Source organism: Lepidochelys kempii, chromosome 7 (genome assembly GCF_965140285.1).
Source record: "Lepidochelys kempii isolate rLepKem1 chromosome 7, rLepKem1.hap1, whole genome shotgun sequence".
NCBI classification, from domain to species: Eukaryota; Metazoa; Chordata; order Testudines; family Cheloniidae; genus Lepidochelys; species Lepidochelys kempii.
This window is the reverse complement of record NC_136386.1, coordinates 27,289,117-27,312,350: the sequence shown is the minus strand read 5'-3', so window position 1 is coordinate 27,312,350 and position 23,234 is coordinate 27,289,117. Positions and strand designations below refer to the sequence as shown.

General features: G+C 40.6%; 1 protein-coding gene across 5 annotated transcripts in view; it reads left to right on the top strand.

Moving 5' to 3' along the window:
* The window catches only part of CACNA2D3 (calcium voltage-gated channel auxiliary subunit alpha2delta 3), a 724,110-nt gene that overhangs the window by 646,646 nt on the left and 54,230 nt on the right, over window positions 1-23,234 (top strand). For all 5 annotated transcript variants that reach the window (XR_013636032.1, XM_078853616.1, XM_078853615.1 and 2 more), the window contains 4 exons: window positions 8,068-8,129; window positions 9,540-9,584; window positions 17,979-18,041; window positions 20,956-21,026. Coding sequence is in view for 4 of the 5 variants with exons in the window: in XM_078853616.1 (XP_078709742.1) it covers window positions 8,068-8,129; window positions 9,540-9,584; window positions 17,979-18,041; window positions 20,956-21,026 (241 nt within the window). In the remaining variant the exon portion in view is untranslated. The remainder of the gene's footprint in view (window positions 1-8,067; window positions 8,130-9,539; window positions 9,585-17,978; window positions 18,042-20,955; window positions 21,027-23,234) is intronic.

The window sequence follows — 23,234 nt, the reverse complement described above, 5'->3', positions numbered from 1 at the left end:
TATATATATGTTTTGAAACTTAAAAGCCGTGTGGAGTTCCAATATAATTGAAAAAGGAAAGGATCCAAAGGGCTACAATGAAGACTTGAGCTTTCTGGTGATATTATAAACCAGGGCTCTCAAACTCAAATCACCACAGGGGCAACATGAGGACTAGTACATTGGCCCAAGGGCTGCATCACTGACACGTTTTCATATAAAGATACAAAAGAACCCCCCCGCCCCCACTCCACCCCTTCCATGAGGCCTTGCCTCTTTCCACCCCTTCCCCGCCCCCATTCCAACCCCTTCCTCAAAGTCCGCACCCTAACTCTACCCCCTTCCTGCCCCTATTCCAACCCCTTCCCCAAATCCCTGCCCCTGCCCCGCCTGTTCTCCGCCTCCTCCCCTGAGCGTGCCGCTCCCCGCTCCTCCCCCCTCCCTCCTGGAAAGTGCTAAGTGCTGCCAAACAGCTGTTTGGCAGCGGGAAGTGCCTGGAGGTAGGCAGAGGAGAGGGGATGTGGCGCACTGGGGGAAAGAGGGGAGGTGGCAGGGGAAGGGAGCTTGGTGGCCGCAGGAAATAACTCCGGGGCGGCAGGCTGCAGCAAATAACTTTGCGGCCTGCGGGACGCATGTTTGAGACCCCTGTTATAAACCATCCACCCTCACCTTTCAGTAGAATTATTCCCTCAGTGATCCCTGTAACCATCTATTATTTAAATATAATGTACCTGAACTGGCAAATATACACATACAAGTGAAACCATTAGCAAATGAAGTGAAGGAAAATTTTGCATGCAATTGCATTGCAAATGGCCAGTAACTAAGTATTTGGACTGAGCAGCCTAAATGAGTCCTGAGTGATTAATCATGTCTAGTATTTTGCATTTTGGTCCTTTAAACAAGCACATTAGCCCTTATGTTCTCATATTTGTGCTTTAAAATGACTGACTAGATTATGATACACATTGAAAAGTCAGAATAGCAACTGCCTTCTTGAAACTGAGTTTCAAGCTGTAGGTCCCTGCCATCTGTTATTTCATAGCCTGTGTGCTGAGGAATATGGGTAGCTTTGTCAAAAGAAAAAAAAATATTTCCATGGAGTTAATGTTGCCTATTGTCTTTAGTTGCTTTCAAAGGCTATTTGTTGCCTTGCTAGTAGATTGACTACAAATTATTATTTCATATGGTATCAAATGTTTGGATTATTAAAATTCAGCACAGTATTGCTGTGCTGAAACTCAGACTTTGTATTTGTGGATGACCTCATCACTCACAAGTGGTAATGAGAGTAACTCACTTCAGGTGAAAATTTTTCCATGTAACTTTCTGGGTCTGATTTTGCTGAGTCCTCCACCTTGTGCAACGTAAATGTAAAATGCTACTAGACTAGAGTGGTAGTATATAAGTAAAAAAAAAAACAAGACCCAGAGCAATGATTAATTGGGCCCCCTATAGTCATTAATTGGGCCCCCTGTACTCCTGTAATGCGATGCACAATATAGATTTGTGAAAACTAGTAAAGTAGTTTTGCTTGACTGGCATAAATTACAGTAAACTATACCACGGCAAGCCCTGTTTTACCTCAGTGCAGCACAACTGCACTAGGGATTTGCTTGGTCCAGTACAAATATTCATAGTATGGATATGCTTTAAATTTCAAACTACCCCTTCAGTTTTAACTTCACTTGTTATTGTAACTGCTGATGCCATGAATCTCTTTTAATGCTGTACTCTGCCAAATGAATCATATAGAGAAGTATTCAACCTTCAACATCTGGAGAGTCACTTCATCACTGACCAGAGCCATCCTGGCATGGCCTCTGGTACCAGCGGTTGTGTAGGGATCCAGCGTCATCACATTAACACAATATTGTAACAGGATGGCATCACATAATGTCATCAAAGTGGCACTTACACCTCAGCATTCCTCTCTATTCCATCCTATGTGGTGTATTGGGGCCACAAAACAATGTTCAGTTGGGCTCGTAAGAACTCGTAGCCAAAGCCACCTTTGCTTAGTGGCTAACAGATTCTGTTCATTACTTTTCTCAAGTAACGTATAGTGCACATAGTTTGGACAGGAGTGTAATGAACCCCACAGGGAGTGCTACCCAATGTAGCTTCTTTAGCTCCAGCTATCTTTTAATAGTGCATATAGTACAAAAGGAAAAGCAGGACTCAATCTCATCTCTCCTATTATTCAACTGTTTCAGTGCTGTAGCCACAGCTGACATAATAATGTACCCTCAGTAGCATTTCATTTGAAAACATTGGCCTGACTTGAGGAACAGCTGCAACTCCCCTAATATAGATTTTCTTGATTAGTCTAAAGAGAGTGTTAGGAGGAGGAAACTCACAGCACTGGATTAGTTTTTAACTTGTCTTGATTTTAAGCCTTTTCTCATATTTTGAAGGCCAAGTCTCAACTTTGTTATCGATAAGCAGACAATGGTAGTAGGGTGTGAGGTGGGACTGCATCATGAGATACATGGGCTGGAGTACCATAGTCAGTGCCCAGTGCTACATCTCCTAAATGTCAAGTCTCCTAGCTTTCTGAAGACCTAGGCAGCATCTAGATGCAGAGCAGCTGGCTAAGGCTGAACCCAGGCAAGATGTTAGAGATATTAGCAGAAAAGGTTATTTCCTTTATAATAAGCCCCTTTTCTTTATAATATGCCCCACTATTGAAGACCTCTGCCTGTAGATTGTTAAATAAGCCCTTTTGGACTCCTCAGTGCCCAAATAGTCATGATAGCAAAAAGTGCCAACTTCATCTATGTCTGGCCAGAAGATTGTCTCTCCGCATATTGGACACACACCTAGCTAAGATGATTCAGACGTTCTTGATCTCTAGACTAGATCATTGCAATTAATTGTATCTGGAGAGGAAACCAGGTGCCCTGAAAATTCTCCCAATGAAAATTTGCCCATCTTTCAAAAAGGGAAGAAGGAGGATCTGGGGAACTACGGGTCAGTCAGCCTCACCTCAGTCCCTGGAAAAATCATGGAGCAGGTCCTCAAGGAATCAATTCTGAAGCACTTAGAGGAGAGGAAAGTGATCAGGAACAGTCAGCATGGATTCACCAAGGGCAAGTCATGCCTGACTAATCAAATTGCCTTCTATGACGAGATAACTGGCTCTGTGGATGAGGGGAAAGCAGTGGACATGTTATTCCTTGACTTTAGCAAAGTTTTTGATACAGTCTCCCACAGTATTCTTGCCAGCAAGTTGAAGTATGGATTGGATGAATGGACTATAAGGTGGATAGAAAGCTGGCTAGGTCATCGGGCTCAACAGGTAGTGATCAATGGCTCCATGTCTAGTTGGCAGCCGGTATAAAGTGGAGTGCCACAGGGGTCGGTCCTGAGGCCGGTTTGGTTCAATATCTTCATTAATGATCTGGAGGATGGCGTGGACTGCACCCTCAGCAAGTTTGCAAATTACACTAAACTGGGAAGAGTGGTAGATACGCTGGAGGGTAGGGATAGGATACAGAGGGACCTAGACAAATTAGAGGTTTGCGCTAAAAGAAATCTGATGAGGTTCAACACAGACAAGTGCAGAGTCCTGCACTTCGGATGGAAGAATCCCATGCACTGCTACTAGGGACCAAATGGCTAGGGAGCAGTTCTGCAGAAAAGGACCTAGGGGTTACAGTGGACAAGAAGGTGGATATGAGTCAACAGTGTGCCCTTGTTGCCAAGAATGGCATTTTGGGATGTATAAGTAGGGGCATTGCCAGCAGATCGAGGGACATGATCATTCTCCTCTGGGTCCAGTTTTGGGCCCCACACTACAAGAAGGATGTGGAAAAATTGGAAAGCGTCCAGTGGAGGGCAACAAAAATTATTAGGGGACTGGAACACATGACTTGTGAGGAGAGGCTGAGGGAACGGGGATTGTTTAGTCTGCAGAAGAGAAGAATGAGGGGGGATTTGATAGTTGCTGTCAACTACCTGAAAGGGCATTCCAAAGAGGATGGATCTAGACTGTTCTCAATGGTAGCAGATGAGAGAACAAGGAGTAATGGTCTCAAGTTGCAGTGGGGGAGGTTTAGATTGGATATTAGGAAAAACTTTTTCAATAGGAGGGTGGTGAAGCACTGGAATGCGTTACCTAGGGAGGTGGTGGAATCTCCTTTCTTTGAGGTTTTTAAGGTCAGGCTTGACAAAGCCCTGGCTGGGATGATTTAGTTGGGGATTGGTCCTGCTTTGAGCAGGGGGTTGGACTAGATGACCCCCTAAGGTCCCTTCCAACCCTGATATTCTATGATTTAAAAGTAGGGCAGCCTGCCTGCTTAGCAACGCAGGTCACTGTGAACACATCACCCCAGAGCTCTATACTGGAAAGACTACTTCAAGGTTTCTGCCCTGACATTCAAAGCCCTCCATGGGACAGGCCATGGCTGCTTAAGAGATTGCTTCTCTCTCCATGACTATGGAACAATGAAACTGCCAACTATTAGGGGGAGTGTGGAAGACAGAGCTTTCATGGGAACTATGGAACTCACTCTCACAAAATAAAAGGATGACCATGGACCTTGCCCCTTTCAGAGCTGAGGTCCCAATCCAGCAAAAGAGTAGCCATTGAATTCAGCAGGATAACTCACATGCTTAACTTTAAGCATGTGCTTAAGTGCTTTCCTGAATTAGAGCCTAAGTACAAGAAAGATATTTCTTCAACTTATCTGATATCCAAATCGTAAAGCATCAGAAAATGATCATAAAAATATATTTGGCATTCATACCTAGTACCTAGAAAAACAACATTTGTTTAAAAGTCATTTTGATTCTTGTAAACCATTTTAATGTAAGCGTAATCAACATATAAGAGCAATTCATAATATACCATAATATTGTTCCTCTTTGATAACATTTTACAAACACCCAAGTTCCATAATAAACCTTTGTAGACAAGTGTTAAATATACAGCCTATAACCTTGCTTAAATCAAAGATGAATTTATACTGAACATATCCTAATGCCCAGTATAAATTACTTACCACATGAGAGAGAATTTGAAACTGTAATGAGATAATTATGACATAGCTCATCTGTAAAACATTTCATGTGCACATTTTAATGAACTTCACAAAGTAATGTTGGAATATAAAGACAATTGAAATCCTGGGACTAATTTCTGCGAAACATGCTCTCTTTATGAAGATGAGAGAAGGCAGGCAGCTGCAGTTTTGTTTTTATTGGTGTCAGCTCTGTGAATTTCAGTGTATACTTGGACAGACCAGGAGGGGGAAAAAGCAGACAGAAATGCTGGGCCTGCTCTCACTCATGTAAAACTCCCACGATTTTCAGTGGGAGTTTCACTTGTGTGAAGTCTTCAGGGTTGGACTTTACCAACTCTGCCAGTGTTCTTCTATCCTTTTTTAAACACTGTTCAGATCATTTAGCTATTTGGCTATTAGTAGGGCTGCAACATTAATCTCTAAGGTACAATATTATTTAAGAAAGTAAAACAGAAATGTAACATATTTTAGTCTGCGCTGTTCGAGGTTATAGGATGTCAAAAGTGGCAAAGTTTTAAATATCACGCCTAACAGATTACATACTTCCCTTGTGAAGTATTCCCCCAAGGAAAGCTTTGTAATCCTTCTTATACTTGTTTTTAAATAACAAAGTGCTACATGATATATTTCTATGGTGAAAGACAAGAAGAGAAAACACAGCTCCCATTAACACTTTATGGTGAAAGCAGCACCAGGAGTTTTCTTTGAAGAGAGTATATCCTAATATGACATTTTAATCCTATCCTTTTTTATTGTTTATATGCTGGTTTGTGCAATGTCATTAGGAAGTCTACATAGTGTTTTATATGCTTTTTTGAGTGAATAACTCCTTAGAATTCATTTTTCCTGACATGCAGTGCTTTGAACAGTCATCTGTATGTAAAGTATAATAAATGGCAATTACGAATGTTTCCTACATTTCAGATTATAATTATTTGACTGAACTCATGTTCAGAAGAATTAACAATGCTTGTGAATGGAGTAATAATTTTAGTTTCAACCCCTGAGGTAATACTAAAGCATTTTTGCAGGCTTCATGTGAGGAAATATATATTCCCTGTGCTTTTCAAGAGCACTGAGACAAGAACAGGATATTGTTTTGGTCAGATTATTTTATGCCCTAAGACCAATCAAATATACTTGAAAAAGATTTTTGAGACAATACATTTTTTCTGGGTTATCCACAGACCTTTAGCCTTTCAGAACTTCATAATGAAATATTTGAGCCCCAAGCTACTTTATATTTATATCTGCATTCTTTTAGGAAAGGCAGCATTGTCATCTAATGGTTAGAGCAAGCATCTTGGAGTCAGAAGACCTATGTTCTATTCTGAATTCTGCCACTGACTGTGTGAATTCTTTCATTCATCTTACTTGTCTCATTTTTCCCATCAGTAAAATGATGATATTCTTAACTACTTTTGTGAAGTGCTTTGAGATCCTTTGATGAAAGGTGCTCTTTAATAACTGTTAAATAGGCTATTAAATTTATTACTAAATATAAAGGACTCAGGGCCAGATTTTCAGAGGTATTTAGGCACCTAAAGATGTATTTTTATGCCTAATGGAACATTGTAGGGGTGCTGATCTCCCTGAGAGCACCATGGAGTATTGCATGTGATGCACAGCAGGGACAAAACTTTTTCTACACCAATACAATATGAAAATGTTCCTCTGTTATTAATTTTACATCCCATTGTAGCAGTATATTTTGAGTTCCATATCACATACATTTTTATATTTGGTAATATAGTATGAAATGTGCTCATGATTTCATCTTCAGCGTATTTGTGAAAACAAATACCAACTGCCAGTCTGAATAAGATATTATGGAAGAATGGAAATATGATTAAAAGCAGTCCATAACATAGGTCTTAGAGAAAGATTGAATGAATGAAGTCTCCTTAGAGTTTCCAAAACAATTTGGATTTTGGTGGGAGTTTTTTCGATAATGAATGACAATGAAGTTGCTGGAATCCTTGTCTGGTCACCAAAGCTCCAAGAACTGCAGCTCCTATGGAGGACCTGCAGGAAGATCTGTACAGGGAAATTTTATATTGGATTTGAGGATAGACCATGCCCAGTGAGGTGCTGGTTTGTTCTTGTGTTGGTCCTTGTGCTTCGGCCAGATTAGCATAAAGGAGCCATAGGGAAGACCCCACTAGTAGAAAGGAGTGCTCTAGGATGGAGCAGAAGGGGCCAGATATCAGGGCAGATCTGCCTCCCTGCAATGGCCAACAGGAGCAATTGAAGTAGCCATGCAACATAAGGCATCCCTAAATCTTTGTCTTGTAATTCCTGCCATTTTCTTCAAAATCGTAACTTTTAAAAAATGAAGATATTAATAATATGTTTCCAAAAGCATATAAGCTTTTAATTATAATGTTTTAGTAAACCATTTTTAAAATTGTTCATAATGTGTTACCATTGGTAACCTCATCAGGAGTCTTAAAACTCTTTAACCAACAATATTTTAAATTAGACACACTCATTCATTTTACCTCATTCCTTTTACTTCACCTTGGGCTTACTTTCACAAAATTGACACAAATATCTGAAGGTCAAATATCTATAGATGGCCTTTCTGCCATCTTTCACTCATTTTGGACAACTTAAGACTTCAGCCCACAGTGGGGTTCCGCTGTAGTGCAGAATTCCACAGCAGCTAAATTTTACTTATTGTCCTGGCCTGTCAGTAGTAATAGTTATGTTTTTTCCAGCATGCATCAGAGTTGGATTATTGAGATATTGGACCAGTCTAGAAAAAAAGAATTGCCATAGCTTTGGTGCTCACTTTGCAGTTCCTTTATTTTAACTGTAAAGGACATACAATTTTAATAACTCCTGATTTATGAGTTCCTACTATATTGTGTCCTCAGTATCTTGATTTCTTAAGCAAAAGATAAATCTGGTTTAATGTGTGACCATGACGATCTCTTAAATTTAACCACTGGGATATTTTTTTTCCAAGTAGGTTTCACCAGTATATCCCCCCATGAATCTTTTGAAATAACCATGTAAAATATTTTAATACCTTGGTTTTATTTATAATTTCTACCAGCTGTAGGTATCCAGATGAAACTTGAATTTTTCCAGCGGAAGTTTTGGACTGCCAGTAGACAGGTATGTTCCAATTAGATGCTACTTATGCAAATGAGACCATAGCAACTCTTTTCCTGTACCGGTGATGATGTTCTATATATGTTTAGCCAAGTCAGTTCTAGATTTCCTATGAATGTTTGTAAGCTATTCTAATTTACTTTTCAATTCATTATAACACAAAAGTGTGATCATGAGGCTAAACACATGGGACTGATCCAACACTCATTGTCATGAATGGAGAGGCTCCCCAAATCCAGTCTCCCAAGTATAACCTACAGATCCATGAACAGTTATCCTAAGGGTACATTGCATTAAAAAATGCAACAATGACATGAAAAATATGAATGACCTTGTCAATATTCAAGTATCTTTTGGGTTGATCAGTGCATTTTGATAACAGTAAGAATAAATATACTTAATACAAACCTGATTTCACTCAAAATTTTTGTATATGGTTTCAAATGACCTTTTTTTTCCCTCGTTTCTTCCAGTGCATTGCTATTACTAGGGACAAGACTGTGCTGTCCCATCATGCCTATGCAGGGAATTAAGGCAGGGGTAGGGCATGTAACCATGGGTTACAGTTCAACCTGGGGAGCAGCCTCCATGGGGCTGCTACTCCCATTCCACTGCAGGTAGGCAAGAAATGGATGGAGCTTTGAGTCCACTGTCCCTAAAATGGACCAGCTAGCACAGTTGGTGCAGGGGGAGAAGTAAACTGTGTCAGGTAAAGGGCTGGCATAGATAAAGTCCCTCCTGGAGGAAAGGGGAAAACAAGGACCAGATTGTGTGACTGAGTCACAATTTGGCTCCTGGTCTCTCTTGCGTGGCACAGTTATGTCCCTTTTTCAGGGTTTATGGTATATCTGCTATCTAGCTTTAAGCGACCTGACGTAATGATCTAGCGACTAACTGTATTCAGTGAATCATTTTTGGCTAGTTTGTTTTTAATAAATAATAAAATGTGTATTTATTTAACAAAATAATCTCTTCCAGTTTTAAAAGGATCAAGAGTTTACATGGCCGATTTGAGAATACATTGAGATTGTACTATTTCTGAGAATAATCATCTCTAAAGTATTCTGTGAAATATTGGCTCACACAATACCCCTACTGAAGTCCCAGTGGAGCCTTGCCTATCATTTTAAGGCCTTGTAAGGCCCTGTATCATTATAGATAGGCAGCAAAGATTGGAATAAGCAAATGAAATTGGCACAGCATGAATTAACCCCCTTGATGCAGATGCTGTCACAACAGGAATGCGGAATTAATGTAATATAGTCCTACTTTTGTGGTCTTTTCTAGATTAACTACTGTTCTTGATTAAATTTTTACTTATCGTTTTTAAAATATCAGTTCAGACAACCACCAGAATAAATTTTTTTAAAAAAAATTGGTGTAAAATATATATCCTATTGGTGTCCCCTGCAGTGTCCATCTCTTGATGGAAGATGTTCTATAAGCTGTGATGATGAAGTAAGTATTTTATAGACTTTTTCTCATTTTATATCTCCATTTAGTTTTTAGTATGGCAACTTCATCTGAGGTAAGGCAGTGCACTTTCTGAAGTCAGTTTGGAAATGGTAAAAAGCTGTTCAGGGATACTATTATACCCATGTACTGTTCATCTTAAAATACAGACACGTCCCTGATACATACCATAGAATAAGAAGTTAATGTACCTTTCATTAAAGGAACATTTTTACATAATAAATAACTATTCCTTATTATGTGAAGATTACCCACTTGATAATATTTTTACATATTAAAACTGGAAATTATAATTGGAAAGATTCATTAAGCACAAAGCTACATTGGAACTGTTGCCCTGTTAGAACTGTTTGTCTGTTAGACATAAAATTTCTTGGATTATGTTATGTTTTGTATATCACCAATCTCAGTCATTGTGCTTGTCACAGGGTGGCTGGCCCCTTTAGGAGGGAGCAGGGCAAGTGAACCTGTGACGGGTCTGCTGACCCCAATTAGGTTTAAAATAGGATATCTGGGACTAGAGAGAGAAAACCAGGGAGAGGGAGTGCTAAAGTGTGGGAAGAAGCAGCAGGAAGTTCCCTGGGACAGGGAGGCAGTGGAAACCTGCTAGGGAAAGAATGGCCTCCAAAGAGAAGCCCTTGAGTAGTGGTGCTCAGTGAACAGAACATGGAAGATATCTCTCCGTCCTTCCTGCAGGAAATGGGGGGAAAATCCTTGGGAGCTGTAGCCCAGGGTGGGCTGAGTTTTTGTTACCTTTTGCCAAAGTTTGAAAAAAAAAAAAAACTTCTGGAAAGAGACTCTGCATGTGGCAGTGGGTCATCTGTGAGCTGGGGAGGTCGTCAGTTCATTACAGCACTGTATAAATAATTAACAATAATAGTTAAAGTAAGTATTCCGCAGTATTTCCTGTGGTATAAAATTAAGTTGGGGCTTCACTGGGAACAGTCAATTCAAACCTCATTCCCCTCCCAATAAGAGTGTAAGTTATCCAAAAAGGGTCATCAGGTGTGTTTTAACAGTGTTTTGAAACATGTGCAAGTATTAAGATGGACATTCAATTCAGGCTTGTGGAAAAAAAATATTTTCATTTTGTACTAGACTTTTCTTTAAATTAACTTACAAACAGTTTACGATGTCTGACAATAATTCTGGCAAGCCAATTTCTGGGATTCTACCCCGCATTCCCAACATAGTTTGACATTCAGAGCATTTTGAACAGACGTTTTATTGAAAAAACACAGCCGAGACCCAGGTAGAGTGATACCACTTTTTAAATGTGTGACAGTTCCACAGGGGATTGAAAACACACAAAACATTCTGGAAACAGAATTTAAAATTCCAACATTATAAGAATGGAGCATGGCAACTTCTTCAACATATCAAATTAGTAACTCATTACAGCAAACTACAATGCATTTCCAAGAACTAAATAGTAGAGCTGACTGGAAAACGACAATTCAATTTCATGGCAGCTGTCATGGTTTCTGCATTTAGTTTTGTTCTGCATTGGATTGAAACCAAAACCTTTGGAATGTTTTTGCAAAAATGGAATTGTGTTGAAAAATCTATTTTCAGATTAAAACCTGAGCTTTTCAATGCAGGAGGGTGTGTGTCTTGGTGAGTAGGGCACTGACCTGGGATGTGGGAGTCCCAGCATCAAGTGTCTGATTCAGAAAGTTTTTTATCCCACTCTGAAGCAGGCAGAGGAGGGATGAACCTGGGTCTCCAACATTCCAGGGCAGCACTCTAACCACCAGGTTGTAGAGTATAAGGGAGTCTCTCTCCCATCCTCCACCTTTACACTTGACAACTTCGTTGGAGCCACTATGTCTCTGTAAAACCTTTTAACATTGAGTAGACAACATATTTTGATGAAATTTCATTTTGTTGAAAATGTTCCAACTAGCTCCATTAAATAGTGAATTCACTAGATGATAGAGGCTTAAGAGGCAGCACTAAAGAAAAATAAGTATTAGCAGTCAGCCAAATCTCTGAAGTTAATCTGTGTTCCCCATCCATTAAATAGCTGCTAATACAAGCAGTCTCCACTATTACTCTAGCAGTCAACTGTGGAAAGGCCAGTGATTATCCTGTGCCCTGGCAATGTGGATGGTCTCTAATGTGCCTTTTCTGTCTCTCTCTTTAGAGGCCTATGTCTCCTTCCTTTGAAGCTTGCATCCTCTTTTTTTAATTTTTTAACCTTTGAAAAAAGGTTCTTCTTTTCAACTGCCAATTTAAAAATACACCCTCTCCCCAGAATCCTTGATTTCATGCTAAGGCAGCCATTTCCATCCTCTTTTATACCTCCGTTTCCATGCCGTCATTTACATTTCAGTCCATTTTAATTAGGGCTCAGTGAGCTCACAGCCTCTTCCCCTAAAATGTGATCAGGCTCCCAATACAAAACATAAGCTCTGTAGAATTGTTAATTTCACGTTCCCAGTCTTGCTCCACTAAAGTTAGTTTTGTGCCTGCCTGCTGTGGACTTAATGGACAAACTTTACCTTGGATCCCCTCCAACAGCCTTTAAAATACTTGTATCAATGGGTTCCCAGTTATATCCAACCAGGTTGCTGAGCTGAGTATAACCTCAGGCAATCTGGGTAGGGTTAGAGTGCTATATGAAATCTCCTTACCATTTAGCTCAAGCCGTCAGCCAGTGGAATATCCAGATGGGTGGAGGTGATTCCCTGCCTTGTGGCTGTCCTAGTGATTGAATAGTAATGGTACATATTTTCTTATATAAACAGCTGTGATGATATGTGACTTTTTTTGTCAAATCAAGCCTTTTAATAAATCACAAAATATGCCATCAGTTGCTATACTGGAGAAGGGAAGCAGATTTGTAAAAAAACAAACAAACAAACTTTTCCCTTCTTACATCCTATCAAATTTCAAAAGTCACAATCTCTCTCAATGGCCCTTACTGTCCTGCTCTCAACGGCAAGCAGACATCTGGTAAATGGTTTACTTACTGGTGAGCAGCAGCTAAAACCCAACTAATAGGGGAGACCTTGTCTGTCATCCAGTTGCACAGTGGGCATAAGCTGAACAAGTTGGTGAGTTTTGAACCTTGCTTTAATGGCACTGAATAGTGATGACATGCCACTCATGCAGTTAAACAGAAATTTCAGTTTCTTTGAGGGGGGACTATGAATTTGTTAATCGGTTATTTTCACAAGTGTGTTGAGGTGGGATGTGTTTTAATTCATATTACGTTCCATGATTGTTAATATAATTGTACACTGGAGCTATGCAAAATACTCAGACCTTGAACCCACTCCAGAGTAATCTAGTTTTAGGTGCAAGGTCAGTTGCATTCTCAGAACTCAGCCCACGTTCTTGCCAAGTTTATTCTGGATGTCATGCCTGCTCCTTTTTACAAGCCCAAGGACTGTCTGCATATGGAATGTTCCCCTTGAAGTCTGCAGTTCATTGAACTTGAGCCTTCAAGCAAACCTGAAGTGTATGGTTCACACTTGGTTATTGTTGTGAATCAAATCCTACAGGGCTCACATGAGCCTACTGTGTCTGAATAATATTATCTCCTGAACTAATCTCATAATTAAGAATTTCATGCTTATGCGCTGGACGAGTAAATCCCTCCAACTGTCCTTTGCGAATGCTTTTTTTTAATTTAAATAATCTTTCCTGGGTTTCTTGCTATATGGAGAAGGCTATTTTTATTTATGGCAAGTGAAAGACGAGTGAATGCACTCCTGCATGTGGTGCATTATCCCCCATGGAATATTTGGATGAGCCCAAGAAATGAACAACATAAACCCTCTCACCACATAGATCCATTTCCCTATCTCCAGTAGTGTTGTTAGCACACAGGAAGAATGGGCTAGTGGTTAGGGCATTAGCCTGTGCCTCAGGAGACCTGGGTCTAATTCCCTGTTCCTCCACAGACTTTCTGTGTGACCTTGCACAAGACAGTTAGGTCCAGACACACAAAGGTGCTTAGGCACATAAATCCCACTTGACACACACATTTGAGGGATTGGTAAATAATGAAGAGGACAGAGTGATACAGACACTGATACAGAGTGATTTGACTCTCTTGATAAACTGGGTGCAAGCAAACAATATGTGTTTTAATATAACTAAATGTAAATACATACATCTAGGAACAAAGAATGTAGGCCATACTTACCAGCTGGGGGACTCTATCCTGGGAACCAAAGACACTGAAAAGATGTGGGGGTCTTGGTGGATAAGTAGCTGAACACCTAATCCTAGGGAGTACTCCACTAATGCAATCCTGGGATGCATACACAGGGAAACCTTGAGTATCGGCAGAGAGGTTATTTTAACTCTCTATTGTGGGCGCTGGTGCAACTCGGGCTGGAATCCGGTGCCCAGTCCTGGTACCCGTAATACAAGAAGGATGCTGATAAGTCAGCGAGGGTTCATAGAAGAGCCATGAGAATGATTAGAGGATTAGAGAACATTGCTTACAATGATAGACTAAGAGAGCTCAATTTATTTAACAAAGGGAAGATTAAGGATGACTTTATTAGTGGAACATGAGGAACAAATTACGTGTGGAACAAATATTTAATAATAGGCTCTTCAGTCTAGCAGGGAAAGGTATAACACAATCGACTAGCTGGAAATTTAAGCTAGACAAATTCAGACTAGCAATAAGACGTACATCTTTAATGGGGAGAGTAATTAATCTTTGGAAAAATTTACCAAGGGTTATGGTGGATTCTCCATCATGTGACCATTTTTAAATCCAGATTGGATATTTTTCTAATAGATTTGTTCTAGGAATTATTTTGGGGAAATGCTATGGCCTGTTATACAGGAAGTCAGACTAGATCACAGTGGTCCTTTCTCACCTATGAATCAGGCCACTCATCACCTTCTAAAACCTGAACAATGCTAACAAGTGGCTATGGCTAAGAGAAACAAGATATCGCTTCTCATTCTGGAATCCAGGCATTTTGTTCCCTTCTGCAGGTTGCTTGACTGAGAAAGAATAGCGAATGAAGCCAGACTTTGTCTTGTTCCGTGTGACTGTTTTTATTTATTTCTGAGCTTTGGACAACCACTGTCTGTGCAACTGTTTGTGTGGCTGCTAAAAACTACAGTTGATCCGGCCACCCCATTGAGATGGGTGGGTGGCATTTGATCCGGATATAGCAGCAAAATGAGGACATGTGTGGATGGATTTTAAGTAGAAGGCCACAACTTTTATTAAGTTAAACACAAGGGAGGGGAGCTACCTACCCATCAGCAATACTCCCCTATACCAGGCATTTAAGTGGTTCCAGTGGGGGGGGGGGTTACAGGGCTCCTATCATATAACCCATAACTCAGGATAGACGCTCCTCAACCTACCCCAAGAATCAGTTTGCTGTGAGTCTTACCACTCCACCTCCTGTGTGGAGGAAGAGGAGGCAGAAGGGTGGGGACTCAGCCCACAAGGGCACAAGGCCTCACCCTATCCCATGAGCCCAGGGCCCATCAACAAAATCCCAGGTCTTTTACCTCTGAGAACTGTTCATTTTATCCTTTTAACCAGCCACAGAGGCATTAGCGACTAGCTAGGTCACTCCTCCCCGCAGTGACAGTGCCTGGTATCACAGCTCCTGTCCCATCCCATTCCCTCACATTCCATAGCCATATGTAAGTACCTCCATGTGACAAAGGTACATCATCATCCCTGAAAAATTAAGGCCTATTGTAACAGGCGACCTTATGCAGTACCACCAACCCCCTTGTTTCCACAGGTATCCTGGTGACATCCCAATTCACTTTCTACCTAGCCTTGTCCACTTTGGGTGGGTTTGGAGCACCTCACCAACCCGCCTTGCAAGCACTAGTGATCATATTAACCCAACCTCCAGCCATGATTGCCTAATCGAGCCAACAACCCTCTGGATTCTATCCCTGAAATCAACTCCCATGCAGCCCCTGAGATCATTTTCCTTGAGGTGAATAACCAGAACATGAGGCAGGACCACGTTGTTTGTCAATGACCTGATGCCTCTGCAGGCCTCTTTTGCTGAAACACTGGATGCAAATGGTGTCAGCCCTGAAACCCGGCTGGGATCTATCTGCTGTCCTGGCTGCTTTTGTGTGGGTCCAATGCTTTGTAGATTGTCTGCAAGTCCAAATATTGAGTATGATTGGGATACCCACTGTCTTCCTCTGCATTCTGACTGCTTCTACTGCTGCATCAGTGAGTAACACTGCTGCAATGGAGCCACAAGAGGCTCAACATGGCTTGTGTTCCAGGTTAAATCCCTGGAGCTGGGAGATGCAGGCCAATCAGCAACTCTGCACCCTAACTGGCCAATGGGTAGCAAAGATTCCAAGCAGGGGAAGAGCTACCCAATGTCCTTCATCAAGTGTCTCCTTCTCTTGCTGTTGGGGCTGTCCCACTTCACCACCAGCCTAATCAACTTCCCCCACCTGTTGAGGTGCGTGGGTGGCCTGTTGATTCACCCCTGTATGCATCAGGGCTGAATGTGCATCCTCTGTGCTGCTACCCTCCCTTGATGGTTGCGCCAGCAAAGAGTAGCTTTATGGTGGAATTTTTGAAAGTATTCCATGTTGGCTTAACTTAGCTTCCAGTAAAGTTAATAGGAGTCTCATCCTTTTACTCGCACTTGCAACCATCCACAAGTTGCAGCAACTTAACAACTCCCTACCTGCCAAACGAGCCATCAGCTAGACTTGCAGCGTCTGCCAGGCTGGATTCCCATCCTAATTGTGGGTGAATAGGGTGGGGCTTCTGAAACAGAGCTGCAAGAGGCTCTACATGAGCTCCAGCTCCAGTGTCAAAGGAAACGCCCAGTATCTGTGTTGTGGATGAGCAAAACTGGTTGGAGTGATAAGCTCACCAAACTTTTGCCCATTTGTTAAAAACAAACTGGAAACAGACATTTCTGCAAAGTTGAGTTTTCGGGGTGGGGGTTCACTGCCAGTATTTAACCAGAATCTGAAGTATCAAAATTCAACCTGAAAGACTGCATAACATTGTCACAATATTTCCAGCCTGGACCAGAAGAGTAAATATTAGAAATCTTTTCGTATTTCCAGTCCAATACAGAAGGCTAAAGCGATTTAGATAACCTTTAAACATGTGTCTAAGCATTCGCTTATCTGAACTGAACCTCCAAACATAGTGAGTGAGCATGTATTATTACTCAGTGAACTTTATCTTCCTGGTTGTCAAGGGCAAGGGCTGCTTCTTCTGTAGTAATTTAACAACTCTCAACCAAAAGCCAAGATATGAATCAATGGTCACAGCATACATGTTGTGAAGAAGGCTATGGGCCTGATCATGTAGTTCTTACCCAGGCAAAACTCCCACTGAAGATAGGACTCCAGGATCAGACTCTGTATTAATTTCCAAATTGTAGGAACATTGTCTTGGGTTGCTGTTGTGCAACACAGGGTACCTTTTATTCATGGCTGCATCCGGCCTATTTATGGTAAGAAGAGAAGACTTTGGAATAAGAGCTAATCCATGAAATGTACTGTGTTGGGAGCGATCCTGAACTTTTTAATGTAAATTTCACAATGTGTAAGGAACAATATTTTGCTGAGTTAGGCCTAGAGTAAAGATATGTTACAAATATAATGTTGGGGCAGGTATCTGAAGTAATAATAAAGAGGAACTAAGTTATACCAAGGTTTGAGCTAAACCTTGAATTTAAATTCTGCAGAGCAGTAATTAAAACTTAGCCTGTAGCAAATCATTCACTTGAGGTTAAAATAATGTGGGGGAAGCACTGATTTGAGTTTACCTTGCTTTATGTAATTTATAAGTATGACCTACCTAAAGCTAACATTCCTACCCCTGATTCCAGGTCCCAATTAAAAACACAGTTTGAAAACCTTTAGGAGACCTATGGGGCCTCTTTTACAGAAGGCTTTACCCCCTCTCATTCTATGAACAAATTAAAAAATATTACCTGGTCCCCTGTTGGTCCTCCAAGCTGACACTGTGTTTTCATTAATACATCATTAGGGTAATGACATTGTGCTGATGTTGCTCTCTAAATAGAGCATAAGCCATGAGTAGCACCAGGCCTGTATGCCTTTGCATTCTTTGTTACAGGGAAATATTTTTAAAAATGCATTATTAAAATGTTGAATTTTTTTTAAAAATATTTTTGGTTCTGTTCGATAACCCCTTGGTTTGGGGCATTTGTGCATGAAGTAATCACTTAAGATACCTTAATCATTGCTCTCAGTTGCGAAGTTGGTTCACTTATAATTTATTTGAGCATTTACAATTATATAAGGGCCAAATGTTTATCTGTTTAGAGGACACGTGGGATTGAAATACATTACTTAATGAAATCAGTGACATACTTTAAAAACAAGACTTGAAATTGTGGCTTTATTATTTTGTAGGCAATTAACTGCTACCTCATAGATAATAATGGATTTATTTTAGTATCTGAAGACTACAGACAGGTAAGTGGCAGGCTTTTTTTAACCAGTCCCATATCAGATATTAGAAAATGTTTAGTTTGTTTGATTCTGTTTATTAAACATGGTCTTCAGTGTTGAAGCATTAAGACAATGATCCACATTTAAGGAATAAGTAGCATGAGATTAAAAAGATCCCTCCCTCAAAGAATGTAATTTGCCTCTCAGAGGGCCTCAAAGAATTTCTAGCTCACAGTGGGGTGGGTCTGCTCTAAACTCATAAATTATAGAACTCTTTGCTACAGAGGTATCTGTTCCCCTTTAAGAATTTTTACCTTGAGGAAGAGGGTTCCATGTGGAGTTTTTACCTCATTCAGTTGTGATCTGAAATTCCCATATTTCTGGCTAGATCTCAGCTGAATTAAGTTTGATATGATTAGGTAGGTTTACTGGGATGTAGAACCTTAAATTCTTTCAGAGACATCTTCCCTCACCCTGACCCTTGCTCCCACGAAAAAGAATCATATTTTGTCTGACCAGACTGGTCACTTTCACCAGTGCAATTCAATAGTGGGCAGCAGTGAAACTGACAAGAATCATGTTAATTCAGTCAGCAGCTTCCAGCACCCTTGGCGCCATACCAACCTCTTTATGATGACTGCCTCAGAGTCGGAGACCCCAGGGCTTCCACACTCCTGTGCCAGCAGGCTCTCCAAGCTGTGTGAAGCCAGCTGGCCTAGCAGTCTGGAAGCCCTGGGGCCCCCAAGTCTGAAGCAGTCCACATGGTGGGGCTGCCAAAGAGCTGGGACCCTGGAAGCCCTGGGGTCCCAACTCTGGGACAATCATTCAGGAGGGCTGCCAAGGAGCCAGGCAGGTGAGATGGCAGGAAATTAGCTAGGTTTCCTTGTGAAACCTGCCTGGCAGGCAGATTTTGAAACCTGCCTGTGTTATATTAGGTTCATCAAAGTCAACAAGTTTCTGTGAAATTTTTCACTTGTGACGGATCAATGTTTTCCGGTGGAAAAATGTTTGGTTGAAAACCTTCCAACCAGCTCAGTTTCAAAGCCTACTCTGACTGCATCACAAGCAGGCAGTCTCATGGCAGTATCAAGGGCACAGAGGCAGAAATTGACTTTGACCCTCCCCAACAAAGGAGGCAATACCATCTCCAACTGCCCAGCTCTGAAGGCAGTGCCGCCGCCAGCAGCAGTGCAGAGCTAAGGGTAGCAGTACCGCAACCCCCCTACAATAATCTTGCAAACCCCACCTCAAACTCCTTTTGGGTCAGGACCCCTACAATTACAACACTGTGAAATTTCAGATTTAAATAGCTGAAATCATGAAATTTACGATTTTTAAAATCCTATGACCGTGAAATTGACCAAAATGGACCCTGAATATAGTAGGGCCCTGGCAATAAGACTCTGTCTTTCCATACTCCTTTGCCACACACCACACAAAGCTATCTCCTTTGTGCGTGAGGAGGAGGGGCACTATCAGTTACCCTAATATCTGGGATTCTCCTTCTCTGCTGCTATTTGGAGGACTCCTGCTTCAGAAGTAACTAGAGCAGCTCTAAGAGCCCTGCCCTACACCTGGACAATCCATTTCTTTACTTGATCTAAACTGAGCAGTTCAAATGTTCTCAAAAACCCACAAACTGTGTAAAGGTTACTGATTTCTGAGGAGAAGCTAATGTTTAAAACTGTAAAAAGAGTGTTTTGAGTGAGAGCTGTCCTTTAAATGCCTGAATACAACTGACTCATGACTTGATAAATCAGATTTGCTATCTAATATTATACCAGCCTTTCCTGGTCTGGGCTCATTTGACGCTGTCTGATTTCCTGTCTTGCAATTAGGATAATTCTTCTTCATCATTAATCAACCAGTGCTATTGAAATTGGTGCATTTAGTCACATAAAATAAAAATGTTCGCCTTGCCCCTAGCAGGCTTTACACATTCATGTGTTTTGAAAAATGTCCCAGGTTTCCCCTCAGTGAAAAAGGCAATACTTGCTCTTTAGACAGAGGAATGCCCCTTGGCTAGGTCTGTAACTTCTGTCTGCAAACTCCCAGGTGTATAGTTGAGGTCAAGTAAGTTACTTGTAATGAAAACTAGGGTTTAGTTATTCATGCCCTTTCCTCCCGCTTCCCCTAAATTCTGGGATTTTCCCCTTTAAAACAGTGCAAAGATCATGTCCAATTGTTCTGTGAATTGAGGTCCTGAATTAAAAATGCCATCCCTACACTGGAAAAAGACACTGTCCTGCACATGCATGATTCTTTACAGCTCCATTTGCCTAGCTGTCAGGACCAGGCCTAATGGATAATGGGGTTTCTTCCAGATTGTATATCAAATTCATAACAGGAATGTTTGTTTTCTCATCAGAAATTTGTCTTCATTATTCCATATCTTTTCATTTACTGAACAAAGGCAAAATGGATCATTCATCGAGATGAGTGGTTTTAAGCAGGAAATGACTCTAAATGGGGTGAAAATTTATAGGATTGGTGAAATGTAATGTTCCAGCTCCATAAACAGGTCATGCAGGAATTATAAACAATGCTTTTTTATGACCATTTAGGAAATCCTTTCAAAACCAGTTTATATCTTTATGGAGTAGCATTTTAATCACAAGGGTTTGTGATCAGATTAGTTGCATTTTCTTTACAAGCTTGAGATTTGGGTGGTTTTTATTTCTGACATTAGATGTTATGCAATGTACCTCAATCTATTGTATAAACTCACCCATCTGCTCAAGGGTTTACTCTGTAATCCCCATAACTTGTCATGACTGTTAAGTCCTTTTCAATTTTTAAGTAGCAGTAGTCCTGAAAATCTATCTATGTAACTGTCAGCTCCACTCTTGTCAGGTCCTAGGATATGCCAGTTTAAATTGTATCCACTCTTTTTTTGCATTTATCTCCACTTCCGGTCATGTATGTTCTTCCCCCTCAGACTGGGAACTTTTTTGGTGAGATCGAGGGGGCTGTGATGAACAAATTGTTAACAATGGGCTCCTTTAAAAGGTAAGAATTTTACAACCTTCTCTCCCTTAAAAAAAGGTTTGTATAAATAAAGTAAAATAAAACCAAGGTCAAATAAAACAAGCCCAAAGTTGACTGAGTGGCTGGATTCTGCTTGTGCTCATGTTCCAGGTGATCTTCGTAATTTGATGCCACATACATGGACTGTTACAAGTCTTGGAGACTTGGGTTACAATGAGTTTCCTGTTAACACAGTATAGCTTATTGGAGTATGATACTGAAATAAGAATCTGAGTCCAATCCTGTTCCCATTGACTTCAATGGCCGCAGAATTGGGCCCTATATACTGCAGAGCAGCTTAAAAAGATTTTTAAAGCAAGTCACAGAGGAAATAGAAAACAATGTAACCTATATAATCCTGGAGATTCTCCTCTTTAGAAAAGACAAACCAGAAAAGTCCAAAGTGTCCCAGAGATAAAAGGGAAGGAATTACTTCTCATTGATATATTTTCACTCACATTTACTATCTCAGCCTCGCAAAATTGTCATGAAAATTGACCAGGCCAGGCAAAAATCTACTTGCTGGGCCTTACCAACATCATAATGAAAAACAAATGAATTTTTTTATGTGCCCATCAAAATAAATTACTCACTTCAGGGAAGTGGGCAAGTAGAATTTTGCAAGGATATGTTAACCTTATCTCCCAACTCAGTACTAGATTCTGCCTGGTTTTTACACAGCTCTAAATAGCCTCCATCCCTTCACCGTTGTATGCCCCATATAAGAGCTGTGAAGAACTGTAGTCCTTGCATTTACCCACCCTTCTGCTGTATTGTTACTGCTGTTGTACTCAAGCTAGCTTTGATTTTAAAGCTAAGTCACACCTCCTGATTGTAGTGTAGTCATATCCTTAGAGGCCGTATGCTTCCTGTGCTCCTGTTGGGCTGTACAGTGGTTCATCACACACAATAAAGAGCTCTCCCAAAATGAGAAGATCTAGCACTCAGTGAATAGTCCCAAATCCTAGTTTTCTGATGGTGGCAACCTTAATTCTGCTGGCAAAGGAACTGTTATTTGTTTACTGTTACATTTTTAATAGTTATTATGAAATGAAGTGAACTAATTCCTATTTACTAAATGGGTTCTGGGATGGAAGGGCAAGAAGCAAGCCATTTTATTTAATCCAAGCTAAAAATTGGCATTAAATGCAAAGGATAATGCTTTGCCTCCAATCTTTGCTTTTTTCCTATCCGGCAGAATATTGGCATTTTAAATAGTTGTTCAACCAAAAATTCAGTGGGGCTGAGCTCCATGACTAACATAAATGAAGTGAAGGATCCATCTCATGTGCAGCAATAGCCAACTTGGAATGGCTAATCGGTTCATGTTTAGCTATGAGGCAGCTAGAAAGAATGAAGCCAACATCGAATCCACTAACTGAGAGTGACTGAACCACACACTGAAAGCAAAATTTAAACACAGTGAGTGGATTATTTAAACAGAATTAGCTGGTCGTTGCCAGTGAATTTAAAAAATGGGTTAGAATCAAACTGGTATAATTGCACTAAATGAGCCACCTGCTCTTTCTGTGGTACAGCAGATAGCCCAGTGCAACAGAAAGTAAAGTCACTTTCGTCTGAGGTATACAAGGCTTTTAAAAAGAATCCTCCCACCAACATGGAATGGGAACCTTTCCTGGGTTTGTAATGAACATTAATCAGACATGTTCCTTGTTTAAAGGTTATTGTTTTCTTTTTACTTTACCTTAATGTATTTATTTATTTTTATTTCAAATCAGGGGAAAAAAGCATGTAAGGGTTTGGAGGGGATCTCTGCATTCTGGGCATTGATGCTGCGTGAGCACAACAGAGCAGTTGCCATAAATATTATGTACATCATATTTCCTATTATTATGGTTATTATGGAGATCAGATTAGAGAGCAGGCTCTAATCGGTCTCTATATTCTTTGAAGTTTTTCTCTGATGATTTCCAGAGCTATCCTTTATTCCAGTTTGCTGCCTATATGTTGTCTACTTTCCAGCAGATGTGTGTGCTATAAAAAGTGTCACCTGAGCTGTTTGTGCTCCTCAGTGGCTTAGCTGGCAAAGTGTAGGCTTCCATGATACCTGGACCAACACCATAAAACACAAAAGGCATTTATTGACACACCCTGAGAAATGGGAGTCCTAAAGTTCCTCTTGAACCTAGCTATCCCAAGTGGCAATACAAAGAGATTCCACTACATCAC